Raw genomic sequence first — 15667 nt, 5'->3', positions numbered from 1 at the left:
ATCCATGTAGAACCTTGCATCCTGCTCCTCAAAACACACACACACACACACACACACACACACTATACTGCAGATCCTCAAAGACCTCCTCATGGATTCCTATATTTCCAATATTTGTGTTTATCTGTGGGCCTCAGGAAAATGGATGTGGAGACCAGTAGTTAATGTCTACTTGGAAAAGAATCTTGGAAGGCTAAGGCCATAGATAAGCCTCTTCAGGCAAAGCAAAGCATAGACTCAGCAGATGTACAAATTGTGGCTGGAGCCAATAGTCTGTAACTGCCCTGGGGTTGAGGTTTCCTGTTGCTTTGAGACTCACTGCCTTCAGTGGAGGGGAGAGGTGTACTGTCTAGTGATCTGCAAGGTGAAGAGGCAGGATCGCCCACTCTTCAATCAGCCCTATCTGCACCTATGGGATGGCCCCCAAAGGCAGCCTGTGAGCCTGGCCAAAAGCAGAGAGTAGCCAGATAGCTTCTAGGAGATTCACTTTCTTCCCTTCTTCTCTATCCATAAACCAAATGGCTGCATGTTAAGTTGCTGCCTTCTTAGAAAAACATACTTCTGGTCCAGATGAGCATATTCAGACTCCTAAACCCCCTCCCCTGCCACTGCCATTTTAAGCCAACATAATTTACAATTCCCAGAAATGCCTGAGAAGCAGTGTATGCACTTCTTGTGCCAAGCCTGGCCGGTTTTACAGATTTTCATTTAGCAGGTGTCTGTTGCTAAATCCGTAGCAGCTGCTAATTGCTTTTCCTCCCTCAAACCCTCAGACAGAATGAAACATCTGGTGTTCTCTCACTTTGGGTTAAAATCAGATACCTTATCATTTCTCCTCTGGGTTTCATTTTTATTAAAAAGCTTTCAGCTGATGCCTGGAACAGGCCATTCCAGAGCAAGGGGAATTTCTAAGGACAACACAAAAGAGGGAGACTGCTTCATTCCCCCAAACTCCATGCCAAATACAGAGCTGCTCATGCCATTCCTCATACAGCGAGGAGCCTAAGGCTTCATCTCCTGAGCCAGGACCCTGAGGCTCCCAGCTTTTCCATTATAGTGCTCTTTCCTGCCCTATATAGCTTCTAGCATTTGCAACCCCACCCTAAACAACTCTTCTATCCTCCAGGGAAGGAGGAAAGCCTTTCAATATGCACTTTCTTCTATCAGGATGACCAGGAACCTCAAGGGGAATAAAACCATGCATAGTGAAGGGAAATTATAGGGATCCCATCAATTATACTTCCACTTCCCAATTGATACCAATATTCTCTTTTAGCTTTTTGAGCCACTTCGGAAAAAAAATTGCCCACAATGTTATTTCTAAAAACAAAAAACAAACAAACAAACAAAACCCTTTGCTGGGCTCCAAATCTGCCTCTTGATTCTAAGTAAAAATCATCAATAGTAATTTAATTTGTATAGTAACCCAAATGTTTTTGGTTCTATTTTGAAATAAGGTATTATAGGTATACATGATTGCTCTATTTCATTCCCTAGTATTACCCTCTCCCTGATCCTCTTCCTCTAGTCTATTGGTTTTCCTTCTATTAATTTATTTTTTAAATTGATCTATTAGCCATGTGGCACATGCCTGTAATCCCACAGACTTGGGAGACTGAGGAAGGAGGATTACAAGTTCAAAGCCAGCCTCAGTAACTTAGCAAGGCCCTAAGCAACTTGGTAAGACCATGTCTCAAATTTTTAAAAAGGGTTGAGGATGTGGTTCAGTGGTTAAGCGATGCTGGGTTTAATCCAGTACCAAAAATTTTTGTAAATGTTAAAAATTGGTTCATTATAGTTATATATAAAAGTAGAATTCATTGACATACATGCCACATAGCACAGTTTGGTTGATTTCATTCCATGATTTCCCCCCTTTCCCATTCCTCCTCCCCCAACCTCAATGCCCTTCCTCTACTCTTTAATTTAATAAATAATCTTAGCTAATCTTTACTAAACATTTACTGTGTATCAGGTATTAATTTTTATTAATTATTGTAGGTATGATCACAATATTGTGATATGTGTGTCCTTACATTTTAGAGATACATAATAAAACATTAAAATTAAAATGACATGAGATATCCTTCAAAATAATCCAGGAATGGGTATTTGGGTTGGGGAGTTGGGTTTCAGGTGGAGTGAGTTGTACTAACTAAACAGAAGATGGACCGTGAGTTGACAATTGATGAAACCAAGTGATAGAAGCATTTTGGTACATTTTCTGTGCATTTGCATATATTTATAATTTTTAAAAAATATTTTTTAGTTGTCAATGGACTTTTATATATTTATTTTTATTTATTTATATACGGTGCTGAGACTCGAACCCAATGCCTCACACAAGGTAGGCAAGCACTCTTGCACTGAGCTACAACCCCAGCCCATATTTATAATTTTTGATAGTAGAAAGGCTTCAAATGCAAAGTAATGATAAGGATACAGAAATGTTAAACACTCCAACTATATCATTACATGCTGTATACATGCAGTGAAATATCAATGTACCTGATAAATATGTATGATTATGTGTTAATAAAAAAAAAATTTAATGGAAATGTTCACTACCCTGATTTAATCATTATACACTATATACATGTAATCAAATTATCACGCTGTACTCCATAAGTTGGTATAATTATCCTATTCAGCACTTAAGTGGCAGGGAAGGTAGGAAGAGCACTGGTCTGGGAGTCAGAAGATCTGAATGCTAATCTGACATCTGTCACTTGCTGGCTAAACAATCTGTTAAGGTTGGATAAATGTCCCCAGAAAGTTCATATGTTGAAGGCTTAGTCAACCTATGGCATTACTGAGAGGTAGCAGAACCCTTAAGAGGTAGGACCTAGTGGAAGGCAGTTAGGTCATTGGGAGTGTGCCCTTGGAGGGGATGTTGGGACTCCAGCCCCTCCTTTCTCTATTTCCTGGCTACCATGAGGTGAATAGGACTCCTTTGACATGTGCTCCTTTTGCCATGACATACAGGGCTGCCAAAGGCTTAAAGCAATGGGAACATGCACTGAAACCATGAGCAAAAATAAATCTTTTCTCATTTTTAGTTGATTATCTTGGGTATTTTGTCATAGTCATGGAAAGCTGACTAACACATGACATTAGGATAGTCATTCCCTCTTTCTAAGCCTTATCATGTGTACACTATATCACTCATTTGGTCTTCCTTCAATCTTACTTTTCAGCCCTTCTTAAACTTTCAGATGCATACCAATCCTCAGGAGATCTTGTTAAAGTGCAAACTCTCATTCTGTAGGTCTGAGATGGGACCTGAGATTCTAAATTACTAACAAGCCCCAGGGGAGGCCTGTGTACTACACTTTGAATTGCAAGGACTCACTCAGGGTACAGCGGGGAAGGCAGGGGTGGTATCATGGCAAGAGAATAGACTTCGAAAAAAAAAAAAAAACAGCTTCTAATTTGTAACTATACCACTCACTTGTTAAAGGCCTGTGGATGAATTATTTAACATCTCTGGGCCTCAGTTTCCTCCCTCTATACAAATGAGACTGGCTTGCATTTCAGGGTTGCTGTGAGAATTACCTGAGCTAACAGAAGCAATTAATTTAGCTCAGTTCTATGCACATGAGTAGACTTTTAGTATATGGTTCAAATTATCACAAATGTACCTTCTATGCTCTCCCCCTATTAAAAAAAAATCCTAAAACTTCAAATATTCCCATGCCAAACCTGTTGTATATGTTATTTTACCTATTCTTATAAAGTGAATTTTTGTGTCTTCTAAAGATTCATATATTGAAGTATTAGGAGTTGGGGCCTTTGTGATATAATTAGGTTTTTAGATGAGCTCACAAAGGTGAGGCCACCATGATGGGATTTGTTAGTTTAGATACAGAATGTTCCCCAAAGATTCATGTATTAAAGACTTGGTCATCAGCCTATAAACATTTAGGAAGTAAAGCCTAGTGGAAGGTCACTGAGGAGTATACCACTGAATGGGACCAGAACCCCATCATCTCTCTCTTTCTGATTCCTAGATGCCATGAGGTGAGCAGTCTTGCTCTGTCAAGTGTTTCCCCACCATGATGCTTTCTCTGGCCTAAAGCAATGGGGCCAAGCAACCATCAACTGAGACCTCTGAAACCATGAGCCAAATTAAATTTCCTTCCTTATAAGTTGATTATCACAGATATTTTGTCTCCATGATAGAAAACTGACTAACACAGGATTAGAGCCCTTATATTAAGAAATCCCAGAAAACTTGCTTTCTCTTCCTCTATCCCAACATATCAAGACAATTTGAAGGGCCCTGAAACTCCATAGAGAGCCCTTGCCATGCTAACACTCTGATCTCAGACTTACAGCCTCCAAAATTTAAGAAGGTTTTGTTTGAGACATCCAGTCTATGGCATTTTGTTATGGCAGCTTGAGCTATTACTCCTACTAGAGTGTACCAACTATATCAAAAGGATTTGTTGAGCTGCTTCTGTATGGCCATCCTGAAGTATGACTTTATTTCGCTGTAATACACTCATGGCAATACAGTGTCACTGTATTTAACAGAAACTCCTAGCTTTGCCTATTCTTTTAAATACGTTTAATATTCCCTATTTTAATTTGAGCAAAGCTGGCTCGAACCCCTGAAGCTTCATGATGCCTTCCTAGGGAAGAAGTAACATTTTCTCAGCCTACGTAATTTCATACTCATACAGGTACCTCCATATTAAGCATATTATGCGACCCTAGTTCCCTAACTACAAACATTTATTAAAGATGACTGAAGAGGGCTGGGGCTGTAGCTCAGTGGCGGAGTGCTTGCCTGACATATATGAGGCATTGGGTTCGATCTTCACCATCACATAAAAATAAACAAACCAAATAAAGGTATTGTGTCCATTTACAACTAAAAATACTTAAAAAAAAAAAAAGGTGACTAAAGAAACCTACTCAATCCAATAAGGTCGTCCACAAAAAACCCACAGCTAAAATCATACTTAATGGTGATAGACTGAATATTTCTCTCCTAAAATGAGGAACGAGACAGGAATACCTGTTTGTGCCACTTCTAGTCTAGACAGGACAACTGGGCAAGAAAATAAATAAAAAGCTCCCAGATTGGAAAGGAGTAAGTGAAACTACCTCTATTCATAGGTGACATGTCCTTATATCTAGAAAATTCTCATAAATGCACATATAAAATACATATTAGATCATAATAAGTGAGTTCTGAAAGGTGAAAGTATAGATCAATAAAGAAAATGAATTGTATTTCCACAGAATAGCAATGAACAATCCAAAAATGAAGTTCAAAAACCACTTCCATTAATAATACCATCAAAAAAATAAAATGCTTAGGTATAAAGTTAACAAAAGAAGTGTACCAGCTAGACTGTGAAAACTATGAACATTGTTGATAGTTAAAGGAGCACTGAGTAATTAGACAAACATCTTGTGTTCATGGATGGGAAGACTTAATATTGTTAAGATGGCAATATTCCATAAATTAATCTGCATTCAATGCAATCCCTATCAAAATCCCAGTTGGTTGCATTAGAGAATTACATTATGATTCTGAAATAAGTATGGAAATGCAAGGGTCTTTAAAAGTCAAAACAATCTTGAAAAAGATGAAGAAATTTGGAGAACTCATACCTTAGTTTCAAAACTTTCTATAAAGCTACAGCAATCAAGACAGTGTGGTCTTCACAATAGGGACAGAACTCAGCGTTTAGAAATAACCCCTTACATTTATTTTCATTGATTTTTGACAAGGATGTCAAGATATTTCTGTGGGGAAGGTATAATTGTTTCAACAATAGTACAGAGACAACCAGATATTCATATGCAGAAAAAGTTAATTTGGATCCCTTCCTCATACTATGTACAAAAATTAACCAAAGAAGGATCATAGACCTAAAATGTAGGCTTTAACCCTGTGAAACTCTTGGAAGGAATGTCTTCATGACTTTACATTAGGCAATAGTTTCTTAGATGTTACACCAAAAGCACAAGCTATCAAATAAAATGAGACTTTTTTAGAGAAATGAGACTTCAAAAAATATTTAAAGTGTACTTCAAAAGATAGCATTATGAAAATACAACTGGGTATGATGGCTCACACCAGGGACTCTGGAGCCCGAGGCAGGAGGATCTTAAGTTTGAGACCAGCCGCAGCAACTTAGCAAGGCTCTAAGTAACTTAGTGAGACTCTGTCTCAAAAAAAATAAGGGCTTGGGATGTGGCTCAGTGGTTAAGTGCCCCTGGGTTCAATCCCTGGTGGAAGGAAGGAAGGAAGGAAGGAAGGGCGGGCAGGCAAAGACAACCCACACAATGGTAGAAAATATTTCACATCATATATCTGATAAGGGCCTAATATCCAGAAAGAATTCTTAAAATTGAACAATTTAAAATTAAAACAACTAAAATATGGATAAATATTTTTTTAATTCCTCAAAATTCATACAAAGGGCTGGCAAGTACATGAAAAGGTGTTTAACATCATTAGTTATCAGAGAAACAAAAATCAAAACCACAATGAAAGACCACATCATACCCTCTAGGATGGTTATAATAGAGAAGACAAGTGTTGGTAAGGGTGTGAAGAACTTAGAACCCTCATACACTGCTGAAGAGGTTTTAAAATGAATAGTCACTCTGGAAAATCATCTGGCAGTTTCTCCAAACCTTATACACAGAATTACTGTATGCCACAGCAATTCCACTTCTAGAGGCATACCCCAACCAGATACTACAATAAACACTTTTATACTAATGTTCACTGCAGCATTACTGACACCAGCAAAAAAGGTAGAAACAACTCAAATGTCCACCAACGGATGAGTGGCTAAACAAAATGCGGTATATTATACAAAAAAGTACTATTCAGTCTTAAAAAATAAATGAAGTACTCATTTATACCACAGCATGGACAGACCTTGAAAACACTATGCTAAGTCAAATAAGTCAGTCACCAAAAGGCACATATTGTAGCATTCCATTTACATGAAATGTCTGGAATAGATAAAACTGTAAAGACAGAAAGGAGATTAGTAGACGCCAGAGGTTGGAGAGGGGAAAATGGACATTGAGTACTAATGGGTACTGGGCTTCTTTTGGGGTAGGTGATAAAAGGCTAATGTTAAGAAGCATGGATGGTACCCAACACTGAAAATACTAAAATCCACTGAATTATATACTTTAAAAGGATAAGTTTATCATGTGTAAATTGAATCTCAGTTAAATCTACTTTTCCAAACAAAGGAACTGAATAAAGAAAGAACAAGGACAAGGACTTGTTTGTATAGTGCTTTTAACTTTTCAAAGCTCTTTGTTCTTTCTTTCATCACCTCTGTTCTTTTTGCACTATGCCCTATCTGAGAGAGAAGATATTACTAGTCCTATTTGACAATCTGATGTTTGATAAGGTGAAATTAACTCATTCAAAGCCCCATACAAAGTATAGAGCAGAGTTGTGCTGGCTGCACATTGGAATTGCCTGGGGTGCTTTTGCATAAATGTGTAAGTGTTGAAAGCTGCTCTGGGATTCAAATTGTGCAACCAGGGCTGAGAACCACTGGTCCACAGATGGCAGAATGAAAGCACTCACAAGATAAGGCTTTAATTACATAAAGAAGCATTGCTTGGGGTACTGGCTCAAGGTGAAAAGACTCCACTACTGCCATTCTCTAAACGGGCTAAGGAGCTTGGGCCTACTGACAAACACAAGAGGTCTGGACAGTTTATTTTAATCACAAACAAAATGAAACAGGAGTGGGCCTAATTCACCTGTCAGGAGGGAGGAGAGAGGGCAGGCCAGTTTCCTAATCAAACAGGCTGTCTCTGAAACCTAGGCAAAATACAAAGGCAGTGTTGGTCAATGTGGACAAGAAAGCCTGCCAGGGAATTTTAATCTCACTCAGCAAGGCTAATTCAGAAACAAAGCCCCCTTCATGTCACTGCACAGATCAGGGAGTTAGGGCCAAATCTCTGAAAAATAACATCAAAAAGGGCATGCCAACTCTTGGGTGTGATGTCGCACGCCTATGATCCTAGCAACTCAGGAGGCTAAGACAGGAGAATCACAAGTTCGAGGTCAGCTTCAGCAACTTATCAAGGACTTGACTCAAAAAATAAAAGGGACTGGGATATATTTCAGTAGTAGAGCACCCATGAGTTCAGTTCCCAGAATGTATATGGGGGGTGGGAGTTGTTGAGAGCCACAGCCGAAGGGGCCCCAGCAAACTTCCAGCTGCCAGCTGATGATTGGCTCACAGCAGCCCCCAGCAAACTTCTAGCTGCCAACTGATTGGCTCCTCTGCGGTGAGGAGCTGTTTCCCGGCCCTTTCAGACCAGGGAGCTGCTCATTGGGGGACTTTTTTGGCTCCACCCACACGACCCAGCCAATCGGCCTCAAGAGCAGGAGGAGTGGGGGAGGTTGAGAGGCTTGTGGGAAGCCGGTGGTGGCAGTTGGGCTATGAAGGTTTTTCCTGAGGAGCTGTTTTGTTTGGCCTGTGTGGTTCTAAAAATAAAGTTTGTTTCTTTTGACAAATGGCTCCTGAATTGTGCCCAGCCAGACTGCGGCAGGGGGTGTCAGTTGAATCTCTCTCAAAATAACTTAGATAATATTAGTAATCATTGAAAACAGGAGAATTTGATGCTTATTGATCACTTAACCATGTGCCAGGCATTGGTGCATGTAATGTATGCATACATGTAATGGCATATGGTAATCTGGTAACACTTTACCTCCATTCAGTGGAGTGCCATTTTACAGACAAACAAATAAGGTCAGCAAGGCAAACCTTACCCAAGGTCGCATGGCTAGCCACAGAGGAGCCAGGCATTAAATCACAAGCTGGCTCCAGCGTTGGCACTTTTGACCAATACATTGTATTCAGTCTATTAAAAAAACAAACAAACAAAAAAAAAAACAGTTGTAGATGGATACAATACCTTTATTTTGCTTATTTATTTTTAGGTAGTGCTGAGGATTGAACCCAGGGCCTCACATACGCTAGGCAAGTGCTCTACTACTGAACTATGGCTTCAGACCACTATATTCACTCTTAACATCTATGCAGAGACAAAAAGGCTTCTAAAACATTTAGTACACAATGTAACAGTCATTACTGCTTTACAATATCTGTGTTTTTTAATATTTTCTATTGTTTTGTATTATGAACATATCACATTTATAAGGAAAAGATACATACATTTAAAAGAAAAAAGGCACAAAAGCCTCTTGATTTATGTTGTTTTTCAATGGGTAGAAAAATAACCACCTTAGATTAGTGATTTTAGGTTTTGTGTTTATATTTTTTGGGGGAGGTATTTCACACATTTTCAACAGTAAATGTCTTTTGTTGTAATCAGGAAAATAGTATTATTTTAAGTGGTTAAAAAAAATTCACCTGGAAGAGAATATCATCTATCACCTCTCTGTCTTCATACCCAAGATCTCAGGACATATATGACAGGGGTACCCAGAATTTCCCTGAACAATAATGGAGGTCTCAGTTAGCTGATGAATGTATCTATCTTATATCTGAATATCTACCATGTACTAGGTGGGCAGTCACAAAGCAAAAGATACTGTACTCACCCACAGCGAACAGATATGAAGCCAAAGAGAGAACTTAGGGGATAGGCTGAATGTATTGCCCAACCAAACTATGAAATCCTAGCAGCTAGTAGAAAAACACTGATGCTCAGAAATGTTCAGATTTTGGACCATTTTGACTTTGAGATTTTTGGATCAGGGATGATCACCCTGTATTGCCATAACTTCTCAGGCATTTATACCTTCTCTAACCTGCAAGTTCCTTGAAGGCCAGGAATGCTCCTTGGCTGTTATTTCAGTCCTGTGATACACAGCACAATCCTTGACAAAAAAAAAAAAAATTACTCAAAATGAACCTGTAGATTGACTGGTGTGCTCCAGGTTGGGTTCCTGAAGGATGCAGGACCTCTACCACCCTCACAGCTTAATCTTAAAATATAAGTAGTAATTAGACAAATTTGAGGGTAATCCCTAGAATGTGGTTTGAACCAGGAGCCCCAAACTCTTCTTAAGACTTCCACATCCTTGGACACATTGTACTCATCTGATCAGATACACACTACCCTTTGTAGAAGGCTAGGAAACTATTTTGCCTTAAATCAATTCTTCAGAAAGTTAAGGCTTCTTAAAAACAAGCTTTTTATGTTTTAAGTACCCTCAGAAAAGCAAAGGGACATTCTGTCCCCAGTTCATGTCCAAACTTTAAACTATAACTTTTTAAAATAGCTCAATTTGCCGGTCACAGAAATAACTCTTCTAGGTCAATTAGCACATTTCAATGTGCCAATTAGCATCAAGTGATATTCTCAAGCCTATTTGCATTAGTGACAGCAAAGTTTTCCCAGCAGCACACATGGGGACAAGGTGTGCCAACAGCACTGCATCCCAAGAACATCAGAGATGATTTTCATGAGTATTACTAACCTCCCTCCACTGGGTCTGAGAGTTAGGAACATTAAAAAACAAACCATCCAACTGAGAAAAAAGGACTGGGCAGAAGAGGACGGGTAGTAAAGGGATAAAAAAGAACAAATGTAATAGATCGACACGGGTATACAATAATGGGCAATTTTGATAATGAGATAATAACATACTGCAGGCTTTGGGCCTTGAAGAAGAAAGGAGCCTGATGAAAAGAATCATTATCACTCTTCTTCTTATAATTCTAGGAGAAGAAAAATGACTACAAACACAAATGCAGGTCAAGCTAGTGTCTTGGGTCTGGGAAGGGGGCTGATAACACTGTATTTAAGTTTCTTGCTCAGAACACTCTGCATTCAGAAGAAAATGACATGGGGGTCAGATGGCAAATGAGGCAAAAGGCAGTGGGCTGCAAATACAGCATAGGCCTAGCACTTCATTCCTGAGCCAGATTACCAGCTCTACAAGGTGAGACTTGTAACTAAAAATCTAAGATGGGTAATCTATTCGGCTCCCCTCTCTTAGCTTTCACTATTTTTCAAGAAGTTAGTTTGGCCTGGACTAGATGATCCTGTTTGCAAAGTTACAGGCACAGATAAGGAACCCAGCATCGCCATCAGGATAAATGGCTATAACAAGGAATTTGCAAAGTAGACAGTGCTTCTATTCTCCAAGCTATGAACTACTGACAGGCTGGGAAAGGGGATCTTAAATTCAGATCCATGGACAGGCTTGCAGCAGGAAGGGGGACAAGAAGGAGAGGTGGCAGTCTTTGTCCCTCCTGATATTGTATACAAAATTAAGTGTTTGTGGGCTGGGGGTATGGCTCAGTGGTAGAAAGTTTGCCTAGCATGTGAAGCCCTGGATTTGATCCAGGGGCTCACATGAAGACACACGCAAAAAAACTGTGTTTGTGCCTTTGGAAGGGAAGAGGCTCTTTAGTTCTCTTTGGGTTCTCTTTAATTCTCTTAAGCATCTTGCCTCACCAACATGCAAACTCACTCTGAATCTCAGTCACAGAACAGGGAAAGAGCTCTGAAGTCCTGAGTCAGGGGACTTGTATTCCAGGTGCACCCACCCTACCTCCTTCAGCAAGTTATTCATCCCCCTAATTTCTCCTCTGGAAGATAAGATTAAATTAGACAAACTTTGAGCTCCCTGCAAATCTACTAATCAATATTTCCATGATGTGTTTGTCCTTCTTCCTTCCAAGAAACAAGAGGACATACTGCTGGAAGTTACTTTTAATATACTTCATCTGAAGCCAGAAAATGATCCCACCCCACCATGATCCTGGCTATGACAAACACTTACTTGTAATGGGGGCCATTGGAATGACCTCCTTCTAGGGCATCAGCTTTGAAAATGGTCTACTAGAAGGAACTGAAACTCAGGCATTTTCTAGCTGGTCTGCAAATTCTGGTGCCAATGGGTCGCAGGGTGGAATAGCACACATGGAAATTCACTGATGACCCCAAATTCTTAGCTGACTATGACCATTACATCCAACTCCCTCTTATTCTGTCTTCATGTATGTGAATGTATGTATGTCAATGGTATTGGCACACACACTAATAAGTTCATTCTATTTTTCTTATTTTCTCATCTTTATTAATGAAGAAAAAAGGATTAAAAAGATAAAAGGCCAAGAAGGAAAAAGCCAAAGAAAAGTCAAAGCTGGCTTCCTGCCTAATTGAATCATCAGGTTGAAGAAAGACTTTCCAATCTTCCTGTGTCTTGTACCAAATCAATCTGAGCTCAAGTAAAGAGTTGCAAAGCAAACAGCCTTAAAGGCCAAAGTGTTTCAAGAGGGGTCACAACAATCTAAACCAGACCAAAACTAACTGCAATGACACATTTAAATGGAGATATCTCAAGTTTTGCTTGCTTTCATCTTAGAAAAAGAGCATAAAGATTTACCAGAGTAACTAGAATCCCTAGTTAAGAGCCCATCAAAGAAGTTTTGGTGTCAAGGAAAGTTACCTGAACCTGCTTAATAAGCCAGTTGTCTATAGCTTGACATTTATTTTGAAAGTGTTAGCTGTTAATGTAACAAATATAACAGCACATCTGCCATGAGAGAGGAGAAAAGGGGAGAGGGAGAGAGAAGAGAGAATGAGAGAAGGAAAGCATAGGGAGACGGGGGAGAAACAGTGATCTCTGTGCAGGGTAGTACAGGTGCTCTGGGCTGAAGTGCATACCCACGAAATTCATACATTGAAGTCCTAACCCCCAGCACCTTAGAATGTGAATGTACTGAGACAGGGCCTTCAAGGAAGGGATTAAGTTAAAAGGAGGTTATCAGAATCGGCCCTAATCCAGTTTTATGGATGTTCTTGTAAGAGTCAATTTGGCCACACAAAGAGTCACTATGGGTGTATGCATGCAGGGAGATGATGACCATGTAAAAAGGCCACAGGGCTTCCATCTGCCAGCTGGAGAGGCCTCAAAGGAAGTCAATCCTGCTGGCATCTTGATATTGTGGATAATAACAGTACCTTGCCTCATAAGTCTATTTTAAGGATTAAGTAAATTAATCTGTGTAAAACACAACAGTACTTAGCACAGCATAAGCATTCAAGAAGTGGCAGCTGACAATGCTGCTGCTGTGATTAATAAAGGGCCTAAGAAAACATTAGCAGACCTGGTGTGAAACATACAGTTCATATAAAATGCTGACTGAATGAAAACCTTACCATTAGCTTCCTAAATGACCCTGGGTACGTAACTGGGCCCTTTGTGGTCTTATGCTTACACAACAGGAAGCATAACTTCTTGCTTATGCTCAATGGTTCTTCAAGGAAAATGGTATTTGTTTTTCACTGGGGAAAGGTCCACTATAAATAGAGTTCAAAGTGGCCTGTCTAGAGCACCATATGCACTCCAAAGGATGTCCACCAGATGACAGAGACTATTTAGCCAGAATTGTAGGCTGGAAGCACTCAGACTCAGAATCACTGGCTCTACTAGTCCAGGGAGAGGTTTTCTGATGTGCCTCCTTTTCCTGGAATCTTATGAAACTGCTAAAAATGGAGAAAGCAGCTCTCTATGTGCTGACCTCTCAATCTCCTGAGAAAAGGGACACAAGGTGGGCAGAGAGATAAGAAAACATGGCAGGTCACCTCTACAGGCAGAGAGTAACTTCTGCTCCAACATTGTTCCATGTCCCTGAGTCAGTAAGGAATGATGCTGTGGCATGTCAAAGTAGCCACATATTTTAAAGTATAGATTTATATTGTCAATTTAGATTATTTATAATATCATTTTTTGATATTATCCACTCTGGAACTAAGACCAAAGCAGGAGTGTTTTTATTGGCAGTGCCGGGGATGGGGCCAAGGCTTCATGTATACTAGGGAAGAGGTCTACCACTGAGCCTTAACCCCAGCCCTCCAGCTTCAGTTTTGAAGAAGAGTCTGGAAGTAACTTCTATGGGCATTAAGTTTCAGAGCCACTGTAAAAAAAAAAAAAAAAATCAGTGGCCTTCAACTCAGGCTTTGAGTTAGAATGAACTAGAATACTTCTGAAAACACAATACTCAAGCTTTGTCACAGATCATGAACTTAGACGCTCCAAGGGTAGGGCAGGGCATCAATGTTGTTTGTTTTTCTACCAGTTTGTTTGTTATTTTATTTTATATTTAATTGACAAAAAGTTGTCTACACTTATGGGTAGACAATGTGGTGTATTATAATTAAGGGGTAAAATGTGATGATGCTTTGATATATGTTTACACTGTGGAATGATGAAACCAAGCTAATTAAATTAAGTGACCCCAGGGCCTGGGGAGGGTTCAAAATCATTGCTTTAAGATGAATGCTTCCCATTTTAATTTCTGCTGATGTATAATATGCAGCTGGAAAAGTACAGTATCATAGGGGTGTATGTATCTACGGGGAGGGGATGATTACAAAGTAAATCTGTGGTTTGAAGATCAAAAGTTCACGCACTGCTTCTAACTCTGCCACTTAGACTTTATGTGACTCTCTCAATGTCAGTTTCTTCCTCTGTAAAACAAGAAACCAACATACTTGCCCTGTCTATGTCATACAACTGTCATGTGAGAAAGCCTTATAAAGTGCTATCCAAAAGGCAAGCTTATGATTTCAAGAATTAAACTTTCGATTTTTATGCCTAATTTAAGTCATGAAAGCAGTAGAAATGATTTTACAAGTGATTTCTTTACTGAACTTTCTAATGGCTAGCTAATCCCTCTGTAGCCCCACATGTGGGAGTCTAAGGGCAGTGCCCAGTCACTCCCAACCCAGATATGGAGCACCTGCTTCTCTGAAAGCTGGTTTATCACCTAGGCCCTGTCACAGTGGGATTCTCCCTGCTAGTCACGGTAGGTTTGTGTGACCCATACTTTTCTATGAATTTGAGTGGATAGAAAAATAATTGAATTCTTGCCCCTGGGGTCCCTTAGAAAAATGTTGACAGGCTTTGAACCTCCCTAGCATCATTCTAAAATACCTGGAAGCCTCTGTCTAATGGGTCAGGCCTAAGTCCCCCATCTTTCCACTAAACCTCCCCAAGAGTTTCAGTAGCCTTTTCGGTCTGTCCTAATTTATTTTTGTTTATTTTTTTTTTTGGGGGGGGTATGCTGGGAATCAAACTCAGGGCCTCATGTAAGCCAAGCAAGCACTCAACCCTTAAACCACATCCTCAGCCTTGTCTGTCCTAGTTCTGATGTAAAAGCTTATGGCAGCCTGAGTCTCACCCCATCAAGTTCTACTACACTGCATTAAAACTCAACATTAAGGCTGGGGTTGTAGCTCAGTGGTAGAGCACTTGCCTAACATGTGTGAGGCACATATAAATAAATATAATATAAAAATAAATAAATAAATGCATGTGTTCATATCTACTTAAAAACAATTTTAAAGCCCCTCAATATTAGTGTGTGTGTGTGTGTGTGTGTGTGTGTGTGTTAAATCACATGTGCATATTGGCTAAGAATGAGGACGTGTAAGGAAAGAACAAATACTATTTTGGATATTTCTAGAACATTCTTAGAAGTGGCTACTTACCAGCCGGGTATTTACCACAGGAAAAAGCAATGCCAGAAGAGCCCCATTCAACATGTGCATCTGTAACCTGGAGGAGAAAGAAGAACAAATCCAGGTTACACTCAGACCCTGATGCAGAGATAGAAGAAGAAAATATATCAGGTTAAGCCAGGCCATGTGGGAGGGGGTTATGTATACAAGCCGC

General features: G+C 39.7%; 1 protein-coding gene across 8 annotated transcripts in view; it reads right to left on the bottom strand.

Moving 5' to 3' along the window:
- Window positions 1–15667, bottom strand: part of Tmem164 (transmembrane protein 164) — a 160840-nt gene that overhangs the window by 56389 nt on the left and 88784 nt on the right. For 5 of the 8 annotated variants that reach the window (XM_046420766.2, XM_058571630.1, XM_058571634.1 and 2 more), the window contains 2 exons: window positions 15484–15550; window positions 9785–9853 (listed from right to left, as the gene is read on the bottom strand). The exons of 1 other annotated variant lie outside the window; for it this stretch is intronic. In XM_046420766.2, coding sequence (XP_046276722.1) covers window positions 9785–9853; window positions 15484–15550 — 136 coding nt within the window. The remainder of the gene's footprint in view (window positions 1–9784; window positions 9854–15483; window positions 15551–15667) is intronic. 2 more of the 8 variants (XM_046420767.2, XM_058571632.1) reach the window with 1 other exon arrangement.

The sequence above is a fragment of the Marmota monax genome, unplaced genomic scaffold, assembly GCF_021218885.2.
Source record: "Marmota monax isolate L192 unplaced genomic scaffold, Marmota_monax_Labrador192_F-V1.1 WCK01_AAM20220418_F8-fsc00050, whole genome shotgun sequence".
Classification (NCBI taxonomy): Eukaryota; Metazoa; Chordata; class Mammalia; order Rodentia; family Sciuridae; genus Marmota; species Marmota monax.
This window is presented reverse-complemented; position numbering and strand designations above follow the sequence as displayed.